This window comes from Leucoraja erinacea, chromosome 4, assembly GCF_028641065.1.
Source record: "Leucoraja erinacea ecotype New England chromosome 4, Leri_hhj_1, whole genome shotgun sequence".
NCBI lineage: Eukaryota > Metazoa > Chordata > Chondrichthyes > Rajiformes > Rajidae > Leucoraja > Leucoraja erinaceus.
In genome coordinates this window covers 82,495,275-82,522,092 of record NC_073380.1, presented here as the reverse complement: position 1 = coordinate 82,522,092, position 26,818 = coordinate 82,495,275, and the positions used below count along the sequence as shown (strand labels likewise).

At 43.8% G+C, this 26,818-nt stretch overlaps 2 protein-coding genes across 2 annotated transcripts in view; one reads left to right on the top strand and one right to left on the bottom strand.

Moving 5' to 3' along the window:
- The window catches only part of nudcd1 (NudC domain containing 1), a 168,012-nt gene extending 142,729 nt beyond the window's left edge, over positions 1-25,283 (bottom strand). The window contains exon 1 of the mRNA XM_055634672.1: positions 25,280-25,283. The gene's annotated coding sequence lies outside the window, so the exon portion shown is untranslated. The remainder of the gene's footprint in view (positions 1-25,279) is intronic.
- The window catches only part of LOC129696063 (fibrocystin-L-like), a 168,801-nt gene that overhangs the window by 8,437 nt on the left and 133,546 nt on the right, over positions 1-26,818 (top strand). Inside the window, exons 2-13 of the mRNA XM_055633470.1 lie at positions 1,059-1,107; positions 4,857-4,957; positions 5,717-5,803; positions 5,890-6,034; positions 15,265-15,340; positions 15,525-15,582; positions 18,836-18,929; positions 19,723-19,776; positions 21,316-21,386; positions 21,496-21,539; positions 25,529-25,874; positions 26,568-26,657. Of these exons, the coding sequence (XP_055489445.1) occupies positions 1,059-1,107; positions 4,857-4,957; positions 5,717-5,803; positions 5,890-6,034; positions 15,265-15,340; positions 15,525-15,582; positions 18,836-18,929; positions 19,723-19,776; positions 21,316-21,386; positions 21,496-21,539; positions 25,529-25,874; positions 26,568-26,657 (1,215 nt within the window). The remainder of the gene's footprint in view (positions 1-1,058; positions 1,108-4,856; positions 4,958-5,716; positions 5,804-5,889; positions 6,035-15,264; positions 15,341-15,524; positions 15,583-18,835; positions 18,930-19,722; positions 19,777-21,315; positions 21,387-21,495; positions 21,540-25,528; positions 25,875-26,567; positions 26,658-26,818) is intronic.

Below are 26,818 nucleotides of genomic sequence, written 5' to 3'. Positions count from 1 at the left end.
TGGACCCAGCCATGGTCTCACCAAGTATTGAAGGGAGCCGTGAGTTATTGAAAGCGATGGCCCTTCCTTGACATCAATGTGAGATCCGTACAGGTGGATACATTTTGATGGAATGGGGTAAAGTTGACGGGGCCGAGTTTGCTGGCATTGCATTGTGAAATCTTACAATTAACCGATGGCCAGAACCAACCAATTGTATGAACTGTTTGAGTGGTAGATGTACAAATGATGGGCCCAAGCCCTATCCAAGCTCCAATCTATCCAAGCTCTATCACTGAGCCTTAGGATAAGGCCCATCCGATCAAATTAGCTTCATGCATGATGTGAGAATACCAGATCGGAATATCCCATCACATCCACTCACATACACGCATTTCCCTGGAGCTTAGAGAATAGGACATCCGTTGTATGGATAGAGTAATAATTGGAAAGAGCCCTGGTTTTCAAGGGAAATTGGACGGTTCGGAAAAAGAGAGAGGTCTACAATAATTATAGGCAGCATGGAGTAAATGAGGTGCTTGAGGAGTATAAAGAATGTAAAAAGAATCTTAAGAAAGAAATTAGAAAAGCTAAAAGAAGATATGAGGTTGCTTTGGCAAGTAAGGTGAAAGTAAATCCAAAGGGTTTCTACAGCTATATTAATAGCAAAAGGATAACGAGGGATAATTGGTCCATTAGAGAGTACTGACACTTTTGAAAAATATAAAAGTGGATAAGTCTCCAGGTCCTGACAGGATATTCACTAGGACATTGAGGGAAGTTAGTGTAGAAATAGCACGGGCTATGACAGAAATATTTCAAATGTCATTAGAAACGGGAATGGTGCCGGAGGATTAGCGTACTGCGCATGTTGTTCCATTGTTTAAAAAGGGTTCTAAGAGTAAACCCAGCAATTGTAGACCTGTTAGTTTGACGTCAGTGGTGGGCAAATTAATGGAAAGGATACTTAGAGATAATATATATAATCATCTGGATAAACAGGGTCTGATTAGGAACAGTCAACATGGATTTGTGCCTGGAAGGTCATGTTTGACTAATCTTCTTGATTTTTTTTGAAGAGGTTACTGGGGATATTGATGAGAGGAAAGCGGTGGATGTTGTCTATATGTAAGGCCTTTGACAAGATTCCACATGGAAGGTTGGTTAAGAAGGTTCAACTGTTGGGTATTAATGGTGGAGTAGCAAGATGGATTCAACAGTGGCTGAATGGGAGATACCAGAGAGTAATGGTGGATAACTGTTTGTCAGGTTGGAGGCCGGTGACTGGTGGGGTGCCTCAGGGATCTGTGTTGGGTCCACTGTTGTTTGTCATATACATCAATGATCTGGATGATCATTGATGTATATGACATGGTGTGGTAAATTGGATTAGTAAGTATGCAGATGACACAAAGATAGGTGGTGTTATGGATAATGAAGTAGATTTTCAAAGTCTACAGAGAGATTTAGGCCATTTGGAAGAGGGGGTTGAAAGATGGCAGATGGAGTTTAATGCTGATAAGTATGAGGTGCTACATCTTGGCAGGACAAATCAAAATAGGACGTACATGGTAAATGATAGCGAATTGAGGAATGCAGTTGAACAGAGGGATCTATGAATAACTGTGCACAGTGCCCTGAAGGTGGAATCTCATGTAGATAAGGTGGTAAAGAAAGTGTTTTGTGTGCTGCCTTTATAAATCAGAGCATTGAGTATAGAAGTTGGGATGTGATGTTAAAATTGTACAAGGCATTGGTGAGGCCAATTCTGGAGTATGGTGTACAATTTTGGTCACCAAATTATAGGAAAGCTGTCAACAAAATAGAGTGAGTACAGAGGAGATTTACTAGAATGTTGCCTGGGTTTTAGCAACTAAGTTACAGAGAAAGGTTGAACAAGATAACAGGTTGAACACTTTTCACACAGAGAGTGGTGAATCTCTGGAACTCTCTACAGAGGGTAGTTGAGGCCAGTTCATTGGCTATATTTAAGAGGAGTTAGATGTGGCCCTTGGGCTAAGGGGATCAGGGGGTATGGAGAGAAGGCAGGTACGGGATACTGAGTTGGATGATCAGCCATGATCATATTGAATGGCGGTGCAGGCTCGAAGATAATGGTTCCTGATTTCTATGTTTCTATGTTTCTAAGATAGGCTTTATTCTTTGGAGCACAGAAGGTTAAGGGGGGACTTGATAGAGGTCTTTAAAATGATGAGAGGGATAGACAGAGTTGACGTGGATAAGCTTTTTCCTTTGAGAGTAGAGAAGATTCAAACAAGAGGACATGGTTTGAGAATTAAGGGACAAAAGTTTAGGGGTAATATGAGGGGGAACTTCTTTACTCAGAGAGTGGTAGCAGTGTGGAATGAGCTTCCAGTGGAAGTGATGGAGGCAGGTTCAATTTTATAATTTAAAAATAAATTGAATAGGTATATGGACGGGAAAGGAATGGAGGGTTATGGTCTGAGTGCAGGTAGATGGGACTAGGTGAGAGTAAGTGTTCGGCACAGACTAGAAGGGCCGAGATGGACTGTTTCCGTGCTGTAATTGTTATATGTTATACGTTATATATATGTATGCTGTCTCTATCTGTCCCTATGTGCTCTTTCCGGAAGTGGATTGTGGAAATACTGTACTGAGATCATCAGAGACCAGAGATCCTGTGTATGATCTAGCCTGACCCATCAAGCACAAAAAACCAAACTGCTGGAGGACCTCAGTGGGTGCACCCCCCACAACCTTTGGTGGCAAACGAATGGTCTAGATTACGAGTCAAGGCCCTACAAAGGGTTTTTTTTAACATCGACCATTCCTTTCCCTCCACAGATGCTGCTTGATTTGCTGTGTTCCTCTGGCAGGTTGTTTTTGTGGCTGCAGATTCCTGCAACTGCAGTCTCTTGTGTCCTGATCCTTTACGTTTCCATTCCCTGGAGCCAAGTTCATTTAAAGTTTTATCAAAAGTTTTAGAAATCAAAAGCATGACTGTTGATTGAGCAAAGCAGGGACAGAGTCAATGGCATGTCTTAGATTAATTTAAAATTGTGGGCACTAACAAAATTTTGAGAGCAAAAATCAGTATATCACCTTTTAATGTAGAGTGGTCTAAAATCATTAGAATGCAGGGATTTATTTCCAAGGTAATATAATACACAAACTTGCTCCCTGTATGGGGACAAAACCTGTACATGCTGGAAATACAAAATAATAAGCAGAAATATTGAAAGGGGTCAGTAGGTCAGGCAGCGTCTGTGGGGAGGGCAACAGAGTCAATGCGAAGATCATTGGTGAAAAAGTTCTAGCAAAGAAGCTTTGACTTCAAATATAACTTTGTTTCTCTTTCCACAGATGATATCTGAACTTCCAGCATTACCTGTTTTATTAAAACCCAAATATTCTGGAGGGACTAAACTGGCCAGGCATCTCTGACATAATGTTACAGGTTGATGGCTTTACACCAGAATTAGCCCCTGTCCAGTCTACTTCAAAACTTGTTTTTCTGGAAGTGTTCAATTGCTGAGGTTGGTTTAGGATTTTGCAGGTTGGTTCAAGAACCTGATAGTTCTAGGAAAGTAGCTGTTCCTGAACTTGATGGTGTTTAAGAAGGAACTGCAGAAGCTGGAAAATCGAAGGTACACAAAAATGCTGGAGAAACTCAGCGGGTGCAGCAGCCTCTATGGAGCGAAGGAAACAGGCAACGTTTCGGCCCGAAATGTTGCCTATTTCCTTCGCTCCATAGATGCTGCTGCACCCACTGAGTTTCTCCAGCATTTTTGTGTACCCTGAACTTGATGGTGTGGACATTAGCCTTCCGTGCCTCCTGCCCAATGACAGCCTCGAGAAGAGGGCATGGCCGAGGTGTGGATTTGTGATAGTAGATGCCACCTGCTTGAGGGAACACCTCATGTAGATGCTTCTGATAGTGGGGAGTGATGGATGGGCTGCACCTGTCACTCTCTTCAGCCTTTTATGTTCCTGTGCTTTGAAATTGCGTTACCAGGCCATGATGCAGCTAGTCAGGATACTTTCTCCAGTGCATCTGTCGAGGTTTGTTAGAGTATTTGGTAACATACCAAATGTCCTTAAACTTCTCAGAAAGTAAAGTTGCTGGCATCCCTGCTTCATGATTACATCTATGTGTTGGGCTCAGGATTACAGAGACGTTAATTTGTTTATTGGAACTTGAAGCTGTTACTTTATCAGTGCCGCCCCACCAATTAAGATTCCAACTCGACTCATTATCATCCATGATTATGCCTTCCACAATGGTATTGTCAGTGAATTTTAGATGCCAATTGAGCTGTCCTGGCAACACAGTTACCAGTTACCTGTATGGGTGTAAAGAAAATGGAACAGGGGGCTCAACACACAGCCCTGAGGTGCACTGAGTTCAGTTACCGAACCACACAGATTGAGGTCTTCCAATGAGGAAGTCAAAGATCCAGTTACAAATCGTGTTTCATTTAAGACAAGTTGTTTTGTATGATTTATCCCTAGTTGCAACTTGATATTGCTTCAATTATTACACACGTCACTACACAACTTGCTCTTTACAAACACTACAGAGCACTGGAAGAGGATATTTGCTGCAGTAAGCTCATAAGTTATAGGAGCAGAATAACTTCGGCCCAACAACTCTACTCTGCCATTCAATTATAGCTGATCTATCTTTCCCCCTTAACCCTGAGCAAAGAACAACACCTTTGCTCTTTCCCTTTCTGTAGATAATCCCATTTCAGACCTTAAGAGTTAACACTGTTTCTTCACAGGTGCTGCCTGACCTGTTGAATATATCCAGCACTTTCTGCTTTTATTCAAAGATGAATAAAATCTCCTGGCCTTTACTTTAGTCTGATATGGTTAATGTTCTCTGCTTGCAGCTTTGGGAAGCTGAAGGAATTGGAAGCTGAGGAGCAGGATGAGTGGCTGCTCCATGCCGTGGAGTTGGCTGATACATCTCAGTCTCTGGTCATTGCAGTTGGCAGGTAACTATAAATCAACACACATTTTTTCCAGCAAATGTTTATTGAAATCATATTTATTGTGTGTCAAGCTGCACTTTTACCAGGGCAATACTAAACCTCTTATTGAAGGATCTATTGACTTCAATTAGGAGATTGAGAGGGGATCTTATAGAAACTTACAAAATTCTTAAGGGGTTGGACAGGCTAGATGCAGGAAGATTGTTCCCGATGTTAGGGAAGTCCAGGACAAGGGGTCACAGCTTAAGGATAAGGGGGAAATCCTTTAAAACCGAGATGCGAAGAACTTTTTTCACACAGAGAGTGGTGAATCTCTGGAACTCTGCCACAGAGGGTAGTTGAGGCCAGTTCATTGGCTATATTTAAGAGGGAGTTAGATGTGGCCCTTGTGGCTAAGGGGATCAGGGGGTATGGAGAGAAGGCAGGTATGGGATACTGAGTTGGATGATCAGCCATGATCATATTGAATGGCGGTGCAGGCTCGAAGGGCCGAATGGCCTACTCCTGCACCTAATTTCTATGTTTCTATGTTTTTCCATTGCTCTCCCTACTCCCCAGCTCACCCTATCTACATTATTGTTTCCTTATTTCTGTTCATAATTCTTCTTTCTCTTCACTGTCTTCACTGTTTTGTCCTCGGGCATCTTTCTTTCCATTCAATTTCCTATTCTCTCCACCTCTCTTTATCTTCCACTCCTTCTCCCCTCTCTAACGTTCCCTGTCTCGCTGTGGTTTTCATGTGTTTGTTTGTTTTTTAGTTTCCCAAGCTGTTCCAAAGGTTTCTGAGATTTCCCCTCGCTATGGCGGAAGGAATGGGGCAACCAGACTGACGATCAGAGGGGACGGTAAGGAAGATTCTGCTCCTTTGCCGTGAGTCGAGCTGATGAGCCTCACTCCCACCGCTACTAACCCATTTTGAATTTTTTGACAGGATTCTCAGGAGAGAATCAGTTTGATTACGGAGCAGGAAATGAAGAGCTGGGCAATAAGGTGCAGCTGGTGTCACAAATCAGGTCCATCCCCTGTGATGTGGAGAGAGATTCCAGCCATGAAAAACTGATATATTGCTACACCAGGTAATTCAATCAGACTCAGTCAGCAATTCAGCAATTCTTTATCTTACAGAACATTCTCATACAGAGTCCTGCCATGTCCATGTATGGTAATATTAAACCTCTGTGGTCCCTTCCAATTTCAGACAAGCTATTGTCCCAGCGAGATCCTGCCGACTACACCAATGTTAAAAACCGATTTGCTTCAAACAGACAACACAATTAATAATAAAAGCAATAATGTCTTTATTTCACCAGGCCGGTGTGGGAAACAGCTCTGAGTATGATAACACAGACACAGAGCTCCTCATGTTCCACACAAAGATGTAATGTTCAATCAGATGTACTTTTACCCCAACAGCAATTCAGTAATTCTTTATCTTACAGAACATTCTTGTTCAGAGTCCCACCATCACCATATATGGTAATATTAAAACTCTGAAGTCTCTTCCGATTTCAGAAAAGCTATTGGCCATATATGGTTTAGCTCAAAGAAGGACCATTCCTTAACTCTGCAGATTCAAGCGGTCTTGCTTTTGACCTTGACGATTCAGCTTTGGAACATTTCAATCTAGCTGTACTTCAATCTAGCTGTATACTTCTAAATCTACAAGCTGAGTGTCCAATTTGTAAGCCAGAAGCCCATCAAAGAGTCAACGACGCAACCCTATCGTTTCCAAAAATCGCGTTGCACGGCAGATGTGTCCCCCTGCATTAACTTTACACCACCTACATCTGGCAGAGCCGTACTGTCTACTAGAATCTTTGGTTCTGTGGGGACCAATGTGCAGAATTCGCAAGCTGCCATGCTGGCAGTAATGTCAGCCAGGGCATTCCCTTGGGAAACTTTGTCGTGGCCACTCGAATGGGCATTGTGCTTGAAAATGGTCAGGTGGACTGGGAGGGGTAAGGCTTGCAGTGGCTGGTGCAGTAGACAGCGCTGTTTTTAAATTGCAAAAGTCGTCTTTCTTGTTGGAATTAGACAATGAATTGCTGCAGTGCCTTGGCAGAGGCAAGGGACAACAGTAGTTTAGTATATCCACTGCTGGCAGAAATTAATCAAGCCCAGAAAAGCCCTCATCTGTTTAGGAGTGGTCAGGCTGATGTGGTTCACAATGGAATCCAGCCGGGTGGGTGTCAATTCTTGTTCTGTAACACTGAGCAATATATCAAAAATTTTACTGGTGTCTGCTCATGAACTACCCTCCGTTTGGGTAGAATGTATCCCCAGCAGTGAAAGGCTTTTAGTAGCTGAACGGTGTCCTCAGCATACTCCTTTGGTCCTGTACTTGCAAGCAGAAGGTCGTATACTGTTGTATTACTGCTGAGCCGTGGGGCAGCCTTGGGGTCTGAAGTTGTTTCAAGATTATTTTAAACTATGCAGACTGTTGGTTGCGGTTAAAGTTCAGGTCTCCTGTATAAGTGTGATACATTGTCGTAATTCTCTCCCAGAAATCAATAGGTTGTTTCAGGCATTGAGTCAGGGCGATGAGTACAGCCTCAATTCTTGTGAGGTGGTCAGGGTACAGTGCCTCGAGAGCCGCCCAAGTTGCAGCATTCAAGAGGGTCTTCCCTTAGTGGAATTTAGGATGGCGGACGTTAGGACAAACACATCCCTCGTGGCTGCCTCATACATGGTCAGCGTCAACCGTATATAATTCGCAAACCCTGGTGGGTCTTTAATTCGGTCTGGGGCAATTTTAGAGATCAACAGCATCTACTGCGGCTTCCAGTGGCTGTATACATGCATTTAACATTTTAATAAGGGAGGGAGAGAGAAAACGGGGATTTACAGACCAGTTAGTCTAACATTGGTAGCGGGGAAACTGCTAGAGTCAGTTATTAAAGATGGGATAGCAGCACATTTGGAAAGTGGTGAAATCATTGGACAAAGTCAGCATGGATTTACGAAAGGTAAATCATGTCTGACGAACCTTATAGAATTTTTCGGGGATGTAACTAGTAGAGTGGATAAGGGAGAACCAGTGGATGTGTTATATCTGGACTTTCAGAAGGCTTTCGACAAAGTCCCGCATAAGAGATTAGTATACAAACCTAAAGCACACGGTATTGGGGGTTCAGTATTAATGTGGATTGAGAACTAGCTGGCAGACAGGAAGCAAAGAGTAAGAGTAAACGGGTCCTTTTCACAATGGCAAGCAGTGACTAGTGGGGTAACGGAAGGCTCAGTGCTGGGACCCCAGCTATTTACAATATATATTAATGATTTGGACGAGGGAATTGAATGCAACATCTCCAAGTTTGTGGATGACACGAAGCTGGGGGGCAGTGTTAGCTGTGAGGAGGATGCTAGGAGGCTGCAAGGTGTCTTGGATAGGCTGGGTGAGTGGGCAAATGCATGGCAGATGCAGTATAATGTGGATAAATGTGAGGTTATCCACTTTGGTGGCAAAAACAGGAAAGTAGACTATTATCTGAATGGTGGCCGATTAGGAAAAGGAGAGATGCAACGAGACCTGGGTGTCATGGTACACCAGTCATTGAAAGTAGGCATGCTGGTGCAGCAGGCAGTGAAGAAAGCGAATGGTATGTTAGCATTCATAGCAAAAGTATTAGAGTATAGGAGCAGGGAGGTTCTACTGCAGTTGTACAGGGTCTTGGTGAGGGCACACCTGGAGTATTGCGTACAGTTTTGGTCTCCTAATCTGAGGAAAGACATTCTTGCCATAGAGGGAGTAGAGAAGGTTCACCAGACTGATTCCTGGGATGTCAGAACTGGATAGACTCGGCTTGTACTCGTTAGAATTTAGAAGATTGAGGGGGGATCTTATAGAAACTTACAAAATTCTTAAGGGGTTGGACAGCCTAGATGCAGGAAGATTGTTCCCGATGTTGGGGAAGTCCAGAACAAGGGGTCACTGTTTAAGGATAAGGGGGAAATCTTTTAGGATCGAGATGAGGAAAACATTTTTCACACAGAGAGTGGTGAATCTCTGAAATTCTCTGCCACAGAAGGTAGTTGAGGCCTATTCAATGGCTATATTTAAGAGGGAGTTAGATGTGGCCCTTGTGGCCAAAGGGATCAGGGGGTATGGAGAGAAGGCAGGTACAGGATACTGAGTTGGATGATCAGCCATGATCATATTGAATGGCGGTGCAGGCTCGAAGGGCCGAATGGCCTACTCCTGCACCTATTTTCTATGTTTCTATTACTGCCGGTAGACTATTTGGTCCGGGTTCAGCCAATGGATTTGGCTTTGTTCTTATTGGCATTATCTTTTTACTCTTTTTAGTCTTTTTAGTTTTCTGTTGTTTCTCAGCCTTGCATTTTCTTTGCGCTTTTTGTTTCACTATCTCACTGATGGATTCAATTACTGCTCCTCCTTCCTCTTCTGCCTCAGCCATTTCCATTCTTCTTTCTCATCTTCCTTTTCAGTTTCCAAGTCACTATCAGTATCATTTTCTTCTGGGGGTGCCCTTCACTGTAGGGGTGTCAGAGCTCCTGCTGCTAGTGACTGGTGGCCAGGGCATATGGTGGAGGTGGCGTACACCATTCCCAAATTTGTTCCTCATCCCCCTGAAATTTGTTCCTCATCCCCTCTTCTATAAACAGGGTCGCAATGCCAGACAAGAGGTCCCCAGGGATATTTTGCTTAGTTTTCCATTCTTGCATTACCAATTGGTTATTATTCTGTTGGCCAACCGTATTCTCTTTTTTAAGAATCTTTTCGCCTGATCATCATGTAATCTGAAGAAGGGTTTCGGCCCGAAACGTTACCTATCTCCTTCGCTCCATAGATGCTGCTGCACCCGCTGAGTTTCTCCAGCATTTTTGTGTACCTCCGATTTTCCAGCATCTGCAGTTCCTTCTTCAACATCATGTAATCTTTATGTTTTCCCAGATCCAAATAACACATATGCTCTACTGAAGCTCCCACATGTAACGGAGCTCCCACATCACTCGTATCCTGTCCCATTATTCGGCTCTATATCAATAAATATTTTCCATGGGTAAACATCTGACCTGTTCAATTTCTTTTAAACATGAATATTTCATATTAATTTCCACAGGCTACCTTTCCTAGTCTGACCTACTCAATCCATTAAATTTACACAGACCGCACGTAGTCTGACCTGATCGATTGAAAATATTCCACCTATATATTATATCTGAACTGCTCAATCAATAATCACAAAAATCTTCTTACATTACATTGTCTATCTAAAGGATCTTGGCAGGGAACCAGATCAACCTCAGACAAGGGGCCATGGTATTCCAGGGCACTCTCAGGAATTCAGACTCAATGGATCCGATAGTGCACTTTTTACTCCCCTCGAGGACCCGGTCAGACCGCAGCCTCTTACTCAGTCGTCAGAGAAAGTCAGAGCAAGATCCTGCCGACTACGCCAATGTAAAAGTCCGATTTGCTTCAAACAGACAACAACACAATTTGTAAAAATAGCAATAACGTCTTTATTTCACCAGGCTGGTGAGAGAGACAGTTCTGAGTATGTTAATACAGACACAGGGCTCCATGTGTTCCACACAAAGGTGTAATGTTTAATCAGATGTACTTATACCCCAACAGTGAGCAATTAATAATAATAATAATAATAATAATAATAATAATAATAATAATAATAATAATAATAATAATAACTTTATTGATCCCCTCAGGGAAATTCAGATGTTTTCTCTTAACTTTTAACCGAAGGAAGATGCAAATATGCAGTTTCGCCCGTTTCGCCGAACACCTCCGCTCAGTCCGCAATAACCTACCTGAACTCCCGGTGGCTCAGCACTTCAACTCCCCCTCCCATTCCCAATCCGACCTCTCTGTCCTGGGTCTCCTCCATTGCCAGAGTGAGCAACACCGGAAATTGGAGGAACAGCACCTCATATTCCGCCTGGGTTGCTTGCGTCCGGATGGCATGAACGTTGAATTCTCCCAGTTTTGCTAGCCCTTGCTGTCTCTTCCCCTTCCTTAACCCTCGAGCTGTCTCCTCCCATCCCCCCGCCCTCGGGCTCCTCCTCCTCCCTTTTTCCTTCCTTCTCCCCCCCACCCCCCATCAGTCTGAAGAAGGGTTTCGGCCCGAAACGTCGCCCATTTCCTTCGCTCCATAGATGCTGCTGCACCTGCTGAGTTTCTCCAGCATTTTTGTGTACCTTGAGTATTCAGTATTTACTTTAATGTCATTTTAACGGAGTACTTACGTACACAGAAGAAACGGAAAAAAAAATCTCAATCAGTTCCCATCAGTGCAGTTAATAAAAACAGAATAAATACATATAGCTTTAAAATTAAAATTAACATATCTAAAATAGGCCTAAAAATTGAAATATCTTGAAATTAATTGAAAAATTGAAAGTTATTGTCCATATATGGTTTAGCTCAAAGAAGGAGCATTCCTTAACTCTGCAGATTCAAGCGGTCTTGCTTCTGACCTAGATGACTCATCATCTGAGCATTTCAATCTAGTTGTATTCAGGCTAAAGGGCAAGGTACTTAATGACCGTACATTTCAATCCAGCTGTATTCAGGCTAAAGGGCAAGGTACTTAGTGTCTGTACATTTCAATCTGGCTGAATATTCAGACTAAAGGGCAAAGTACCCACTTTATATGCTAAATCAACAAGCAGAGTGTCCTTTTTGTAAGCTACTGAACTTCATACTTTAACTCTTTCAGTTCCACCAGTTTGTGTGTGGTCTCACTCTGCCAATGGAAGAAACCAAGGATGGACAGGCTGGTATAAGAATGAGAAAGGGGATTTAAATGATTAGCAAATGGGAGCTAAAGCAGGCCTTGGGGAACAGAACACAGGTGTTTGGTGAAAAGGTCGTCTAATGTCTGTTTGATCTGAAAGTAGAGGAGCCCAATTGTTAGTACCAAATTCAATGGACGCAGTTGGAAAGATACAGGTCTCACCTGGAAAGGTTATTAGGGTCGTTGAATAGTGGTGAGAGAGGAGGTGTAGGTGAAAGTGTTACGTCCCTGTAGTTGCAGAGGAAAGTGCCTACGGAGAGGGAGGGTTGGGCGGGGAGGGATTAGCAATCCAAGGAGTGGCGGACAGAGGGACAGAACACTGTTGTGCCTTCCCAAGCCCCCATTCGCCCTAACAGTATTACAATCACAGTCACAGAGGCCGACGTCAGAAGATCCTTCAGAGGACTTTACCCTCGGAAAGCGCCTGGACCTGATGGTATAGCCGGTCATGTTCTCAAAGCCTGTGCAGACCAACTGGCTGGAGTTTTTGAGGACATTTTCAACCTCTCACTTCCGAGGTCTGAGGTTTCCTCCTGCTTTAAAAGGGCATCAATAATACCGATGCCCAAAAAAAGCAAGGTAACGTGCCTCAATGACTATCGACCAGTACTAACGTCTGTAGTGATGAAGTGCTTTGAGAGGTTGATTATGGCGCATATATTCCGACCTCAACAAGAACCTTGACCCACTGCAGTTTGCTTACTACCACAACAGGTCAACGGTGGACCCGATCTCACTGGGTCTCCACTCCGCTCTGGACCACTTGGACAACAAAAACTTGTACATCAATCAGGCTGTTGTTCATAGACTGCAGCTCGCGTTTAATGCCATCATCCCCTCCAAGCTGGTTACCATGGCTAAGCTGGCCATCCGCGAGTCACGGCACCAAGCGGAAGAGGGCTCTGCCTGAGCGAGCTGCCTGCCCTTTTCCGGGGTTACGTCCGTGCCCGGATGGTACTAGAAAGGGACTACGCGCTGTCCACGGGAACATTGGGCACCGCGGGGGGTGTTGAATGTATCCTGGACAAGGATTGTAATATAGTTGTTTAGTCGTTTACTTAGTATATTTATTTTGTTTTGTACTATGGTGGTGGGTTCTGTTTTGTTTTACTGTGTTGTAAATACTATTTTAATATTTGAATAAATATTTTTGATTATAAAAAAAAAAAAAAAACCTGGTTACCAAGCTCACGGATCTGGGTCTCTGCGTATCCCTCTGCAATTGAAACCTTGACTTCCTCATCCACAGACCACAGTATGTCCGTATTAGTGAAAATATGTCATCCTCAATCAGCACGGGAGCACCTCAAGGCTGCATGCTCAGCCCCCTGCTGTACTCACTCTATACTCATGACTGTGTAGCTGGACATAGTGCGAACTCTATCATCAAGTTCGCCGCCAACATCACTGTTGTGGGATGGATCACAGATGGTGATGAGACAGAGTATAGAAGTGAGATCGACCGATTGACCAAATGGTGCCAGCGCAACAACCTGGCTCTCAACACCAGCAAAACCAAGCAACTGATTGTGGCATCGGTATTATTGATGCCCTTTTAAAGCAGGAGGAAACCTCAGACCTCGGAAGTGAGAGGTTGAAAATGTCCTCAAAAACTCCAGCCAGTTGGTCTGCACAGGTTTTGAGAACATGACCGGCTATACCATCAGGTCCAGGCACTTTCCGAGGGTACAGTCCTCTGAAGGATCTTCTGACGTCGGCCTCTGTGACTGTGATTGTAATACTGTTAGGGCGAATGGGGGCTTGGGAAGGGGTAGGATAGGGACCCACAAAACCTATTTTTATCAAATGGGGGAAAGGGTCAAAAACTTCAAATTCCTGGGCGTGCACATTTCCGAAGATCTTTCCTGGTCCCAGCATACTGATGCAATTATAAAGAAAGCACATCAGCGCCTCTACTTCCTGAGAAGATTACGGAGAGTCGTTATGTCAAGGAGGACTCTCTCAAGCTTCTTCAGGTGCACAGTGGAGAGCATGCTGACTAGATGCATTGTGGTCTGGTTTGCCAACTTGAACGTCCAGGAGCGGAAAAGACTGCAGAAAGTTGTGACCACTGCCCAGTCCATCACCGGCTCTGACCTCCACACCATCGAAGGAACCTATCACAGTCGCTGCCTCAAAAAGGCTGCCAACATCATCAAAGACCCACACCATCCTGGTCACACACTCATCTCTCCGTTGCCATTGGGAAGAAGGTACAGGAGCCTGAAATCTGTAACATCCAGGTTCAGGAACAGCTTCTTCCCCACAGCCATCAGGCTATTAAACACAACATCAAATAAGCTCTGAACAATAACAGTCTATTATTACTATTGCACTTTATCTGTTTATTTATTGTGTACACATGGTTGATGGTCAATAGACACACTGAACCTCTATCTCCCGTTCTGTATTATGTTTACTTATGCTGCAGCAAGTAAGAATTTCATTGTCCTATCTGTGACACATGACAATAAAACTCTCTTGACTTGACTCGACTCTGAGGAAAGTTGTTTTGTACAATTTGTCACCCTTTGCATCTCAATATTGCTTTATATCAATTATAACCCACTTCAGTAGATAACTTCCACCTGGTTAAATCCCTTTCGAGTACAGAAAGAGTATTTTTTATCTTTTGTCTGTCTCTGTTCCTGGTTCCTTTTCGCTGATGATATCACATCGAGTAGGAATCAGCCGCGTGCAAGGGGCTTCAGAATCATAGTCTGTTGCCAATCGTAAACCACAGAGAGGCAAGGTCCTTAGAGGATAGTCCTCCCTGGGTGGATTTTCTCTGCCGCAAAGTGGCTTTGGAACCATCTGGTCAAAACAATAGATGTTGGAAACACAGGGTGGGTCTGGAAGCAAGAAAAAAAATAACATTTCAGGTTGTTCACCCATCACTGTATGTGATGTCACTGCATGTCATGTTGTCACTTGTGGGCGGAGCACCAAGGCAAATTCCTTGTATGGGAATACTTGGCCAATAAACTTGTTCATTCATTCACCCATCATTGAAACTAGCATTTAAGGTACAGGGATGGGATGGGCAGAGAGATCTGTTGAGTATTTCTGGGGTATCACATTTGCACAGCTGGAAGTGCAAAATCCTCACAGTTTCAGCAACCTGGATTCAACTCTGACCTCCTGTGCTGTCTGTGTGGAGTTTGCACGTTCTCCTTGCTGATTTCCTCTGGATGCTGTAGTTTCCTCGTACATCCCAAAGACGTGCACATTGCTAGATACATTAGCCACTAGTTTGCCTTTGGTGTGTGGGTGTCTGGTTGATCTTTGATCAGAATGTGGGGGAGTAAAATAGGATTAGTGTGGGATTGGTATAAATAGGCATTTGATGGTCAGTCTGGACTTGGTGGGCCAAAGGACTTCTGTCTGTCTCTATGACGCCTACTTTGTTTTAAATTACCAACACCGCAGCATTTTTCTTTTGAATTTGCCTTAAGGTATTTGCGTTGATAATCCTTTAAAATAAAAGCTGTTGTTGTGACTGCAATGAATGTTCTTCTTTATTTCAGGCCCCTACCAGTTGACACGTACTATGTTGTAGTGAGTGTGGATGGGGTTGAAGCTAACCAGCGGATCACCTACTATGTGAGTGAAATATTTTCACCCTCACCTGTTGCTTCTTGCAAATCTGGCAAGATTGTGGGAAATATGAATCAGATTTGCAGTGTGATCCAAATGAAGTATAGTTTGGTAATATGAATAGGCCTTTCCAACTGAAACTCAACACCATGATTTCACCAGAACTAATTCATGACTTTTTCTTTCACAGGTAAGAGATTATAATACCCCAACCATTGTGGAGATTTCACCAAAGTCTGGACTGCCAGGTTTGTGCTACAGTGTGTTAATTGTTTCATTCTCAGTCAGAGAGCAGAATCTCTTCACAACATGCACGCTGCATGCATGTCTGTCCACCTTCCCATGGAAAGGTCATAATCAGGGGAGGCCTTCTTCTTCTTGCGGATGGTGTGCACAGCCTAGAGTTGTAGGACAACTTGTTCTATTAGATATTATTTGATTGTGCACGCCAGGTTGATTGCATTTGTCGAAACAGAGCAGACCATGTGAAGGTTGCAATCTCCCACCCCAGGGGAAGTCTTAACAGAGGAGAGGATAACCATTGGTCTGTCTTACACAAGGACACAAGAATGATCCCAGGAATGATTGGGTTCACGTTTGATGAGCGTTTGACGACATGGAACTGTACTCGTTGGAGTTTAGAAGGATTAGGGGGGACCTCATTGAAACTAACTGAATAGTGAAAGACCTGGATAGAGTGGATGCAGAGAGGATGTTTCCACTAGTGGGAAAGTCTAGGACCAGAGGCTGTAACCTCAGAATAAAAGGAAGTACCTTCAGAAAGGAGATGAGAAGGAATTTCTCTAGTCAGAGGGTTGTGAATCTGTGCAATTCATTGCCACTCTCATCTTTGGGGGCAAAATTAATGGATATTTTTAAGGTGGAGATTGACGGATTCTTGATTAGTAGGCGACTTAGGCGATTTTTCAGTGGACTGCCAGCGACTGTCAAGTTGAAAAATCGACAACTGGAACGGCGACTGTCAGAGTGGAACACACACACACACACACACACACACACACACACACACACACACACACACACACACACACACACACACACACACACACACACACACACACACACACACACACACACACACACACACACACACACACACACACACACACACACACACACACACACACACACACACACACACACACACACACACACACACACACACACACACACACACACACACACACACACACACACACACACACACACACACACACACACACACCACACCACACACACACACCACACACACACACACACACACACACACACACACCACACCACACCACACACACACACACACACACACACACACACACACACCACACACACACCACAACACACACACACACACACACACACACCACACACACACACACACACACACACACACACACACACACACACACACACACACACACACACACACACACCACACACACACACACACACACACACACACACACACACACACACACACACACACACACACACACACACACCACACCACCACACACCACACACACACACACACACACACACACACCACACCACACACACACACACACACACACACACACACACACACACACACACACACCACACACACACACACACACACACACACACACACACACACACACACACACACACACACACACACACACACACACACCACACACACACACACACACACACACACACACACACACACACACACACACACACACACCACACACACACACACACACACACACACACACACACACACACACACACACACACACACACACACACACACCACACACACACACACACACACACACACACACACACACACACACACACACACACACCACACACACACACACACACACACACACACACACACACCACACACACACACACACACACACACACACACACACACACACACACACACACACACACACACACACACACACACACACACACACACACACACACACACACACACACACACACACACACACACACACACACACACACCCACACACACACAGCTAACTTCATCCGCCCATTATGCAGGTGGGGGACAGGACAAGCGGGGGGAGCGCTGTCTAAATAATTCACACAGTGCAAAGCTAAGGTGATACAGACACACACTGCGATGAACACGAAGGTTGGCGCTGTAATTAAGGCCGCTAAAGCACAGTATACGTCCTTTAAAAGAGGGGGGAGGAGGGAGAATGAGTGGAGACAACTTTTAAGAAGCCAGAGATACACGGCGGTGACGCTCGGCGGACATTAAACATTACCGGTCGGTTATCCTTGATTCTAAAAACTACTGCTCACCTTTTTTTCCCCAATGAGCGTATGAAATTCACCGGTCAGCACCGGCTACAACCTACGAGAATCTCTGAGAACCTCCGACCTCCTGGCGACCCACCTATGGTACGGGAATTCTCGCTGCTCTCCATGGCGGCTTCATTCTAGTCGCCACTAACTTTTCAACACGTTGTGAATCTATGAAAATGTTGAAAAAGTTGCGGTGACCATAATGAGGTTGCGACTTGTTCCCAGAATGCGGGAACTCCTCGCAACAATGAATGCGACTCCCTGGCAACTACCCACGAACATTCGGCGGCCATGTGGCGACTGCATAGTCTCCTGAAATCGACTAAAAAGTCGCCTAAGTGGGACAGGCCTATTAGGGTGTCAGGAGTTATTGGGAGAAGGCAGTAGAATGGGTTTGAGAGGGAAAGCTAGATCTGCCGTGATTGAATGGTGGAGTAGACTTGATGGGCCCAATGGCCTGATTCTGCTCCCGTAACCAATGCAATTATGACACTGTTGGTCTCATTGGCTCAGGCAATTGTTCCAGTTCAGTCAATTGCTGAGTGGAAGCTTTGTCCTACTCTACAGCCTCTCACTTCCAGTGCGATGCTCTTTCATTGACAATAATGGAATAGGAAAATGATCTGTGCTCATTGTTCACATGGACAAAGCCAGGCAGCAACTTCAGGAATCTGCACAATCAGAGTAAAAAGTGGAAAAAACAGGAGTCATTCACTGATCCATTCACTTTCTGTCTCTCACACTCTCATCACACTCCTACTGTTTTGGAGCTTTTTAAAGCCTCAAGACTGTTTGATGAAGAATATGGTGTATTCTCCGAAGAGTTGTCTGATTTAACAGACCACAGCAAGCCCATACTTCACTTTCAACCCAGGGACCTTAGTGACTTCTGGAGAGGCCAGAATGGACCTCCACTGAATATATCTGTGGTGTGACAACATCCCTGAGAGTGTGACGCCCTCCCTGTACTCCACTGGAGCATTGGCCAAGGTGACGTGATAGAGTTTCTGGAGTGGGACTTGAACCAACGTCTCTAAAAGTAGTTTTCATATCGTGATGTTCTAACGGCAAACTGTGGCTCAATGTTGAAGATCTTCATCTTCCAACTTTCTTCACTATTGCTAATTTCATTCTGGTTCCTAGGCCAACTCATTACGATCCGAGGGAAAATTGTAACTGACGTCTATAGTAGTAATGATCCACTGGACACCAACCAGAAAAACACCAAGATTTTGAGGTAACAATTACAGTGTTCCACTTGTCTGTTCACTGAACGCAGCCTTGCTATGTGGCTTAGTGTTTGCTTTAGTCAAGGTGTTTGTGTGACATTAGATATGAAGTGACAAAGTTTGATCTGCGATTTTATTTTTCCTTCATGGTTTAACCCTGGAGTCAATAATTATGTATGGTCTTGGTTCATGATGCAATAAAGAAATTCCATGAGTGAAAAAATAGTCGCTGGAGGAACTCAGTGGGTCAGGCAGCATCTGTGGAGGGAAATGGGCAGATGAAGTTTCATGTTGGCACCCTTCTTCAGACTGATGGACTATTATTGTGTTTAAGAAGGAACTGCAGATGCTGGAAAATCAAAGGTAGACAAAAATGCTGGAGAAACTCAGCAGCATCCATGGAGCGAAGGAAATGGGCAACGTTTCGGGCTGAAACCCTTCTTCAGACAGATGGACTATAATGTTGCACTGCCTCCTGAAACGTTTCAAACATTTAATCAAGGGGAGAGGGGAAGGCAAGGCCAAACAAAGCCTTCCAGTGTATCTAAGCATATCACTGATCAGATCTTTTTTTCAGGGATTTCCTTTTATTCTCCTGACCATATCCTTCCCTTGTTCAGGGTACAAGGGTTATGATGTAATTTGTAGTTTGATAATGGTAGAAAGCAATACATATTTGTCTGTGTTTTTCAAAAAGGTTTGAAACCAGTATTAAAATTATTGGAAGTTCAAGTTATAAACAGAAATTGCAAATACGATTGGCCACAAATGATTAACCATGTGTCTTCTTTCCAATCCCAGAGTCTACGCTGGAGGAATGCTCTGTGACCTTCTTCATCCGGACTCGGATACCTTGTGAGTTTCTAACTCTGAATGTAGTGTCGCTTTGGGTGAGGAAGTTCCACTACCTTTTGATGCACAATCTGACCCACAGCACACTTTGTTGAAAGCAACTTAATAATGGTTTATGTTCCCAAATTTTTCCAAACTCATTCTGAACTTTGTGAGTTATATCCTGCAATCCCAGGGCCAATCCTTGCCTAATGCCAGATGAAAGTTTGGCACTTTGTGTTTTACATTGTTGTGCAGTTTGTAGTTGGAATGAAACTCTCTGTGTATACATCACCACTGGATCTTTTATCAGCTTCTTCCAACCAATGCTGTCTCTCCGGTGCTGACTGTTAGGTCTAGTCTTGGTGAGTGGAAGCATTGGTTACTGGGTGCCCCATTTAATGTTTCAGCCTTCACCACATGTTGTCCGACCATCTCTTGATAGTATGTGTTATTTTTCAACCTTCAATGCAATGTGTGTATTGGTCTTGGGTAGTGGTGCAAGTTACAAATTCCAAATCCACAACCTTTATGAAACAAGACCTTCTTTGAATCTGACAAGCTGCTTCTCTGTCACCATCTTTGTACTTCCACCCTCAGGTCTATTTTGCCCCCAGTTTCATGCTGAACTTGACTCCCCAAAATTTGTGATAAGCAGCTAATCAGGTCAGGAAACCACTGCCTCAAGAAGTTCCAGTAGAACTTGATATTGCTCAAGAAAATGTATTTCGTCACACCGATTCAACCTCTCTGATGGTAATATTAATATTTTTGTTGAATATAATAAAAGGCTTTATACTTGCAGGTATGGTGTGAAACTTGACCACACATCCAGTGAAAGAGGCATTATAACATGTAAAATGACTGGAACCTATGTTGGTAAGACATCTAGATGTTTTGTTAATGATCTATATGACATTGTCAAAGGAGGAAGAGGCATATCTATTTCAACGTTTAAATGTTGATTTCAGGTCACCATAATATGAGCTTCATTTTGGATAATGGCTTTGGAAGGTAAGCAATTTTCAACAATGTTTACAATAGAAATAGTAGACCCTTTTCCATTGTAGGAAGCTGTATGCGTACATACCAACATCGATTCCTGTACAATTATCCAGTGGTAATTACATAGCTCCAGTTGCTATTTGCTTTTCATGTGCTTTAACCATATCACAGCTGTGGTCAAAGTCATGAACCCAAACCTAAGCCTATTGCTTTATTTGGATAAGAATATTAATTTATGATCAAATTTTGTTATGTCATTTTTAGAGCAGACCTGATATTTTGGGATTAGTTTTGGTGGATGGGAATGCCATGCACATTGTGTTTTTCTGAGTATTCTGTATCACCAGTGGGCGCACATAATTCTCTCTCTACATAATATACTTGTATATTATATATGAATGCTGTAGTTGTGCAGTGAATTTTCAATATCATTATTACTAAGTCCATTACTTTTTGTGAGATAGTCTTGACATTAGATCGAAATTAACTTAATATTCACATCGGTACCAATCAGACTGACATCGTTTTTGATATAACTGCGAGTTCCTTGTTTTGTAGGTCTTTGCCTGATGCGAAAGCTTACTTTGTTTCCTCACTCAATAAACTCAGCATGTTTCAAACGTATGCAGGTAAGGGCACCACCATTTGCTTGGGTTAACGAGCTGACAATGAGTGACGATCTCCTCCACCACCATTATCACTGTGTCACTGTGTGTGGACCTTCTTTTCATTACCTAGTAACGGATGATAACAAGAAAACTATCACTCAAGATGCACTGGAAGTATTGGGTCCAATAACCAGATAGTCAAAGGAATCAGCTTTAAAGCAATCTTAAAGGGGGAAGTAAATAGATTGTGGGAGGGAGCTGCAGGGTTCTAAAAACCAAATGGTACGGTGATTAGATTTTGGGATGACAAAGGAGCACAGAGATGTCGGGGTGTTACCGGATTGGATGTACTTGTGATAGGGAATGGTGAGGGCAAGGAGGGATTTGGAAACCAGGACGAGAATGTGGATAGCAAGTGAACTCAGTCATTTCACCCTTTTACCGAGAGTCGTACTCAGAGTACTTTGGATCAGAGTTCCCTCCCCAGGGCCACAGACACGCATTCACGTCACTTTATCAGGAAGAGTCATGGTACAATGTGAAGTCTTTCCATGCAGCTACTGGGTGGTAAATCTTCGTTCACATGGTGAAGTTCAGTCGTTGAACAAATTCTACCCATACAAGATAAGATGTGTATAATAAGATCACGAGTAGAATAGAGAGGGTAGTCTTTTATCCAGAGTAGGGGAATCAGAACCTGAAGACATAAGTTCAAGGTGAGAGGAGAAAGATTTAATAAGAATCTGAAGGGCAACTTTTTCACACAAAGGGGAGCGGGCATATGGAATGAGCTGCCACAGGAGCTAATTGAGGCAAGTGCTATAACAACATTTAAAGACATTCGGATGGGTACTGTAAATGGACAGGAAAGGTTTACAATGGTATGAGCCAAATGCAGGCAGGTGGGACTAGTGTCGATGGGGCACCTTCAGCAGTATGGGTAAGTTAGACTGAAGGGCCTTGTTCTGTGCTGTAAACTGTGACTCTTTAACTAAGATGCAGGAAACTGAAGAGGTTATTGCTCAATGTCTGTGGCTTCTTGACCCCCTATCCAAGCTCCTTTCTCCCACACACCTATCCTTCTCTGCAATGGGGCCTACCATTCAAGGCTTCCTTAAGCAGCAGGTCTGAGGCATCAGCTATGGGCCCACTGCCCATAATCATCATAACTCACCGTATCTCACCTCAGCAGAACTATGATTGCTGAACTTGTTTGGCCAGGAAATTCCAGAATGAAGAAGTGAGGCCCTCAGCATTAGTATCTGGGATGTAAGGGAACTTGGCTGGACAATAACACATGCCTCTCCCTCAAGTCCCCCTCACCACCCCCAGAAATGCCTGCAGCTTTTTAGAACTGGCTATGCGCTGGCTGGCCCTAACATTATTAACATACAATAACATTAAGTAAAAACATTTTAAAATAATTAAAACAAGCAATGAGCAAATCATTTAAAATATGTAACGTCTATTTTTTCCCCTTCATTCCTTACTGATTGACACAGAAGGAAGCCAATCAGTTCATATAGTCGCTGTTACTCCCATTAGTGCCAGTTCTCAACTTATTTCTCTGCATGATTGCAAATGATTCTCTCAGCTGCCCCTCATCCCTCCTCAGTTCTCCTGCCACTCAGCTTTACTAAGAGGTAGTTTACATTGGCCAGTTAGCGTACCAGCACGTCTTTGGGATGTGGGAAACTGGATCACCCGAGTAAAGGGTCACAGAGGGAGCGTGCAAACTCCGCACAGACAGCATCCGAGGGAAGGATCAAACCTGTACCCGGGCTGCCTGCTACACTACTCTATGGTTTCTATTCCATGAGCCCTACAATCCCATCAAATGAATGGACCCATGGGTCATCTGTCTGGTGTAACCAATCGCAGGATCCAGGACTGTGCTGAAAATCTCATTAAACTCTGCTGTTGGAGACCATACAAAGTCTGGTGGGTGAGTGCAGCTGGGATAGGGAGGGGACAGGTGTGGGGATAGGTGATGAGAACAGGAAGAAGGTGGGTTACATCTGCGGGTTGGGAGAGAGCTGGGAAAGAAGCTGGTGTATGGGAGAGAGCTGGGGGCTGAGGTATGTGGGAGGGTGCTGTGGGTTAGGAGGAAGAAAGGGCAGGGATAAGGCAGCAGTGGTGGTAGAATGTTACACAAAAAAGCTGGAGAAACTCAGCGGGTGCAGCAGCATCTATGGAGCGAAGGAAATAGGCAACGTTTCGGGCCGAAACCCTTCTTCAGACTGATCGGGGGCGGGGGTGAGCGGGGACAAGAAAGGAAAAAGGAGGAGGAGCCCGAAGGCTGGGGGATGGGAGGAGCCAGCAGGGGGACTGAGGAAGGGGAGGAGACAGCAAGGACTAACAAAATTGGGAGAATTCGATGTTCATGCCCCCGGGATGCAGACTCCCCAAAAGAGGTTTACCTGCATCTCTTCCAACCTCATCTATTGCGTCCGCTGCTCTAGGTGTCAGCAGATCTATATCGGTGAGACCAAGTGTAGGTTGGGCGATCGTTTCGCCGAAGACCTCCGCTCGGTCCGCAATAACCAAGCTGACCTCCCGGTGGTTCAGCACTACAACTCCCCCTCCCACTCCGTCTCCGACCTCTCTGTCCTGGGTCTCCTCCATGGCCACAGCGAGCAGCACCGGAAATTGGAGGAACAGCACCTCATATTCCGTTTGGGGAGTCTGCATCCCGGGGGCATGAACATCGAATTCTCCCAATTTTGTTAGTCCTTGCTGTCCCCTCCCCTTCCTCAGTCCCCCTGCTGGCTCCTCCCATCCCCCAGCCTTCGGGCTCCTCCTCCTTTTTCCTTTCTTGTCCCCGCCCACCCCCACTGCCGATCAGTCTGAAGAAGGGTTTCGGTCCGAAACGTTGCCTATTTCCTTCGCTCCATAGATGCTGCTGCACCCGCTGAGTTTCTCCAGCTTTTTTGTGTAACCTTCGATTCTCCAGCATCTGCAGTTCCTTCTTAAACAGTGGTGGTAGAATGTTGGACCTACATAGCTGGGGTTGTTGTGAAAGTTCCTCCAGCTTCTGTGTAACTCAATATGCAGACATGTGTTTGGGAAAGTTTATTAGCTGGCTCTATTTATTTCATACTTGGCAGGTTTATTAGACAGCTATAAAAATACTTATTGGATGAGGTTGCAGAGGTTTTACTTGCAAGAAAGCATCAAGAGTCAGAAAAATTCCAGATGAAATATAACTTGTAGTAAAAGTGTCACCTGAGTAATTGGATTGAAGCATCTGCCGTGGTTTATGGTGCTTCAGCCAGTGGGCAGAACTGTGCTTCCATGTCAGTCACAGCTTACAAAGAAATACAAATTTACAAAGATCTAGTTCACTGCATCATTAACCTTTCTCTCAGGATCCATGTAGAATGCATTATCAACCCCTGTTTACAGGAGCCAGTACTCCTCAACAGTCCATTGAGTGAGGACTGATGCCTAGGGTCAATCTTGTGTTCTATAGCAGAAAACGAGTGAGATTACAGCAGGAATTGATCATCATTGAGCCATCATCCAGTGAAATTACGAGCTGACATCAGCCCTTTCCAGTTTGTCTCTGGCAAACTAATGTAAAATCAAGTATTTTCTCTTTAAAGAAAGAGTGCCTCAGGTCAGCGGATCAGCTGCTCCTTGAGGTACCAAGGTCTAAGCGGAAGCTCAGAGGGGATAGAGCCTTTTCTGTTGCTGCCCCGGCACTCTGGAACACCTTGCCGCTGCAGATCAGACAGGCCCCTTCACTGTCCATCTATAAATCCTCCCTAAAAACTCACTTTTATTCACTGGCTTTCGACACTGGCTGAGACTTTGTTCCTGTTTTAGTGCTTTTAATGTCTTTTAATTTTTACTGTTTTTATAGTCCTGTCGTCTTAATGGTTTTAGTAGTTTGTAATAACTTTTTGTTGACTTCCCATGTACAGCACTTTCTGGTAACTGATGTTGTCTAAAAGCGCTTTATAAATAAAGTTATTATTATTATTATTATTAATGCTGCACTTTCCACTTCCACTATATTATTGAATTCAACAAGTGACAGAATTGACGGTGCTGAAAGAACCAGAGTAAACGGTAGCTCGGACGCTTCCCGACCCAAAACATCACTTATCTATGTTCTCCAGAGATGTTACCTGACCCATTGAGTTACTCCAGCACTTTGTGGGTCTTTTTTAATAAACCAGCATCTGCAGTTCTTTGTATTGACATTAAATGTTGCATTTGTTCTCCAAGAGGTGACTGGGATCTACCCGTCTGAAGGGAGTATGGAAGGAGGCACTCGGCTGACCGTGAATGGGAGGTTCTTTGACGAAACGGATGCCCCAGCCAGAGTTACTGTGGCGGGTAAGTACTGTGGGATCCATGACAGATGCATGAGCCTACAGTGCCCAGACTGCAGGCTACCACAGAGCAACCCAAAACTGTCTCCAAGTGTGGAAAATGTGGGAGTCAATTTTGCAGAGTCAACTTCCATAGTCAGTCATGTAACACTGGTTAAGGAATACTGTTGACCACAAGGAAACCTGTTTTTACTGTTATTTTATATGCCACCATGTAGTATTTCATTGAGCAAAAGATATATGGTGTCATCTGAGAGGTGGTACTTTTGATGTGGTTCTCCCTCAATTCAGCATTGAAGTATCTTTTTACTACCCAATTGCCTGGATGGGATAAATCCACAATCTCCCGTCTCAGGGAGACAGGTGAATACATAGAATAATAGCGCAGGAGGTGGACTTTTGCTCCGCCATGTCTGTGTTGAACATGATGCCAATGGGATATGCTCAATTTATTGTTAAATGACTCTGTGGTAGTCAGACCAATTCACCTGGGAGTCTCTACCAAATGAAAGGTGTTGCAAATTTCTGATAACCAATGCTTACTAAGCTTGTTCCCATTGACCTTGTCGAATCAGTGAAACTATCCTATTGCGCTAAATTAACTTTTTAAACCTTTACTATTTTTCAATACAATTTGTGAATTAAAATAGGGACTTTCTGGAGAGGGCAATCAATAGCCAGTGATATCAACTCATTTTATTTGAAAGTATCCAGGTTCCTGTGAGCTGAACGACTCATCCAATATGTTCAATAAATGAAAAGGTTGCCTTCAATTAACAAAAGAAATTGCATTCATGTTAAATGTAGATCTAAACTCTTCCTAATATTTTGGTTTCTATTTGTTTTTCATTGTTTTAAACAGATCTAAACTGTGAGACTCTCAGTGTCAACGCAACTCAAATTATCTGCCTGATCCCAAAAGAAAGCAATCTTTCCACGACAGTTTTCCAAGGTAGTTTATATTTTTAATTAATATATTTTCTTCAAAAAAAAATTGTAAATATGCCATATAATTTATATATGTCAAAATACATAAATATAATGGTCATTCAGATTTTGGCCAAACAATAATTTGCTCTTTCATACATTTTTCCACAGTGGATCACCTCACAT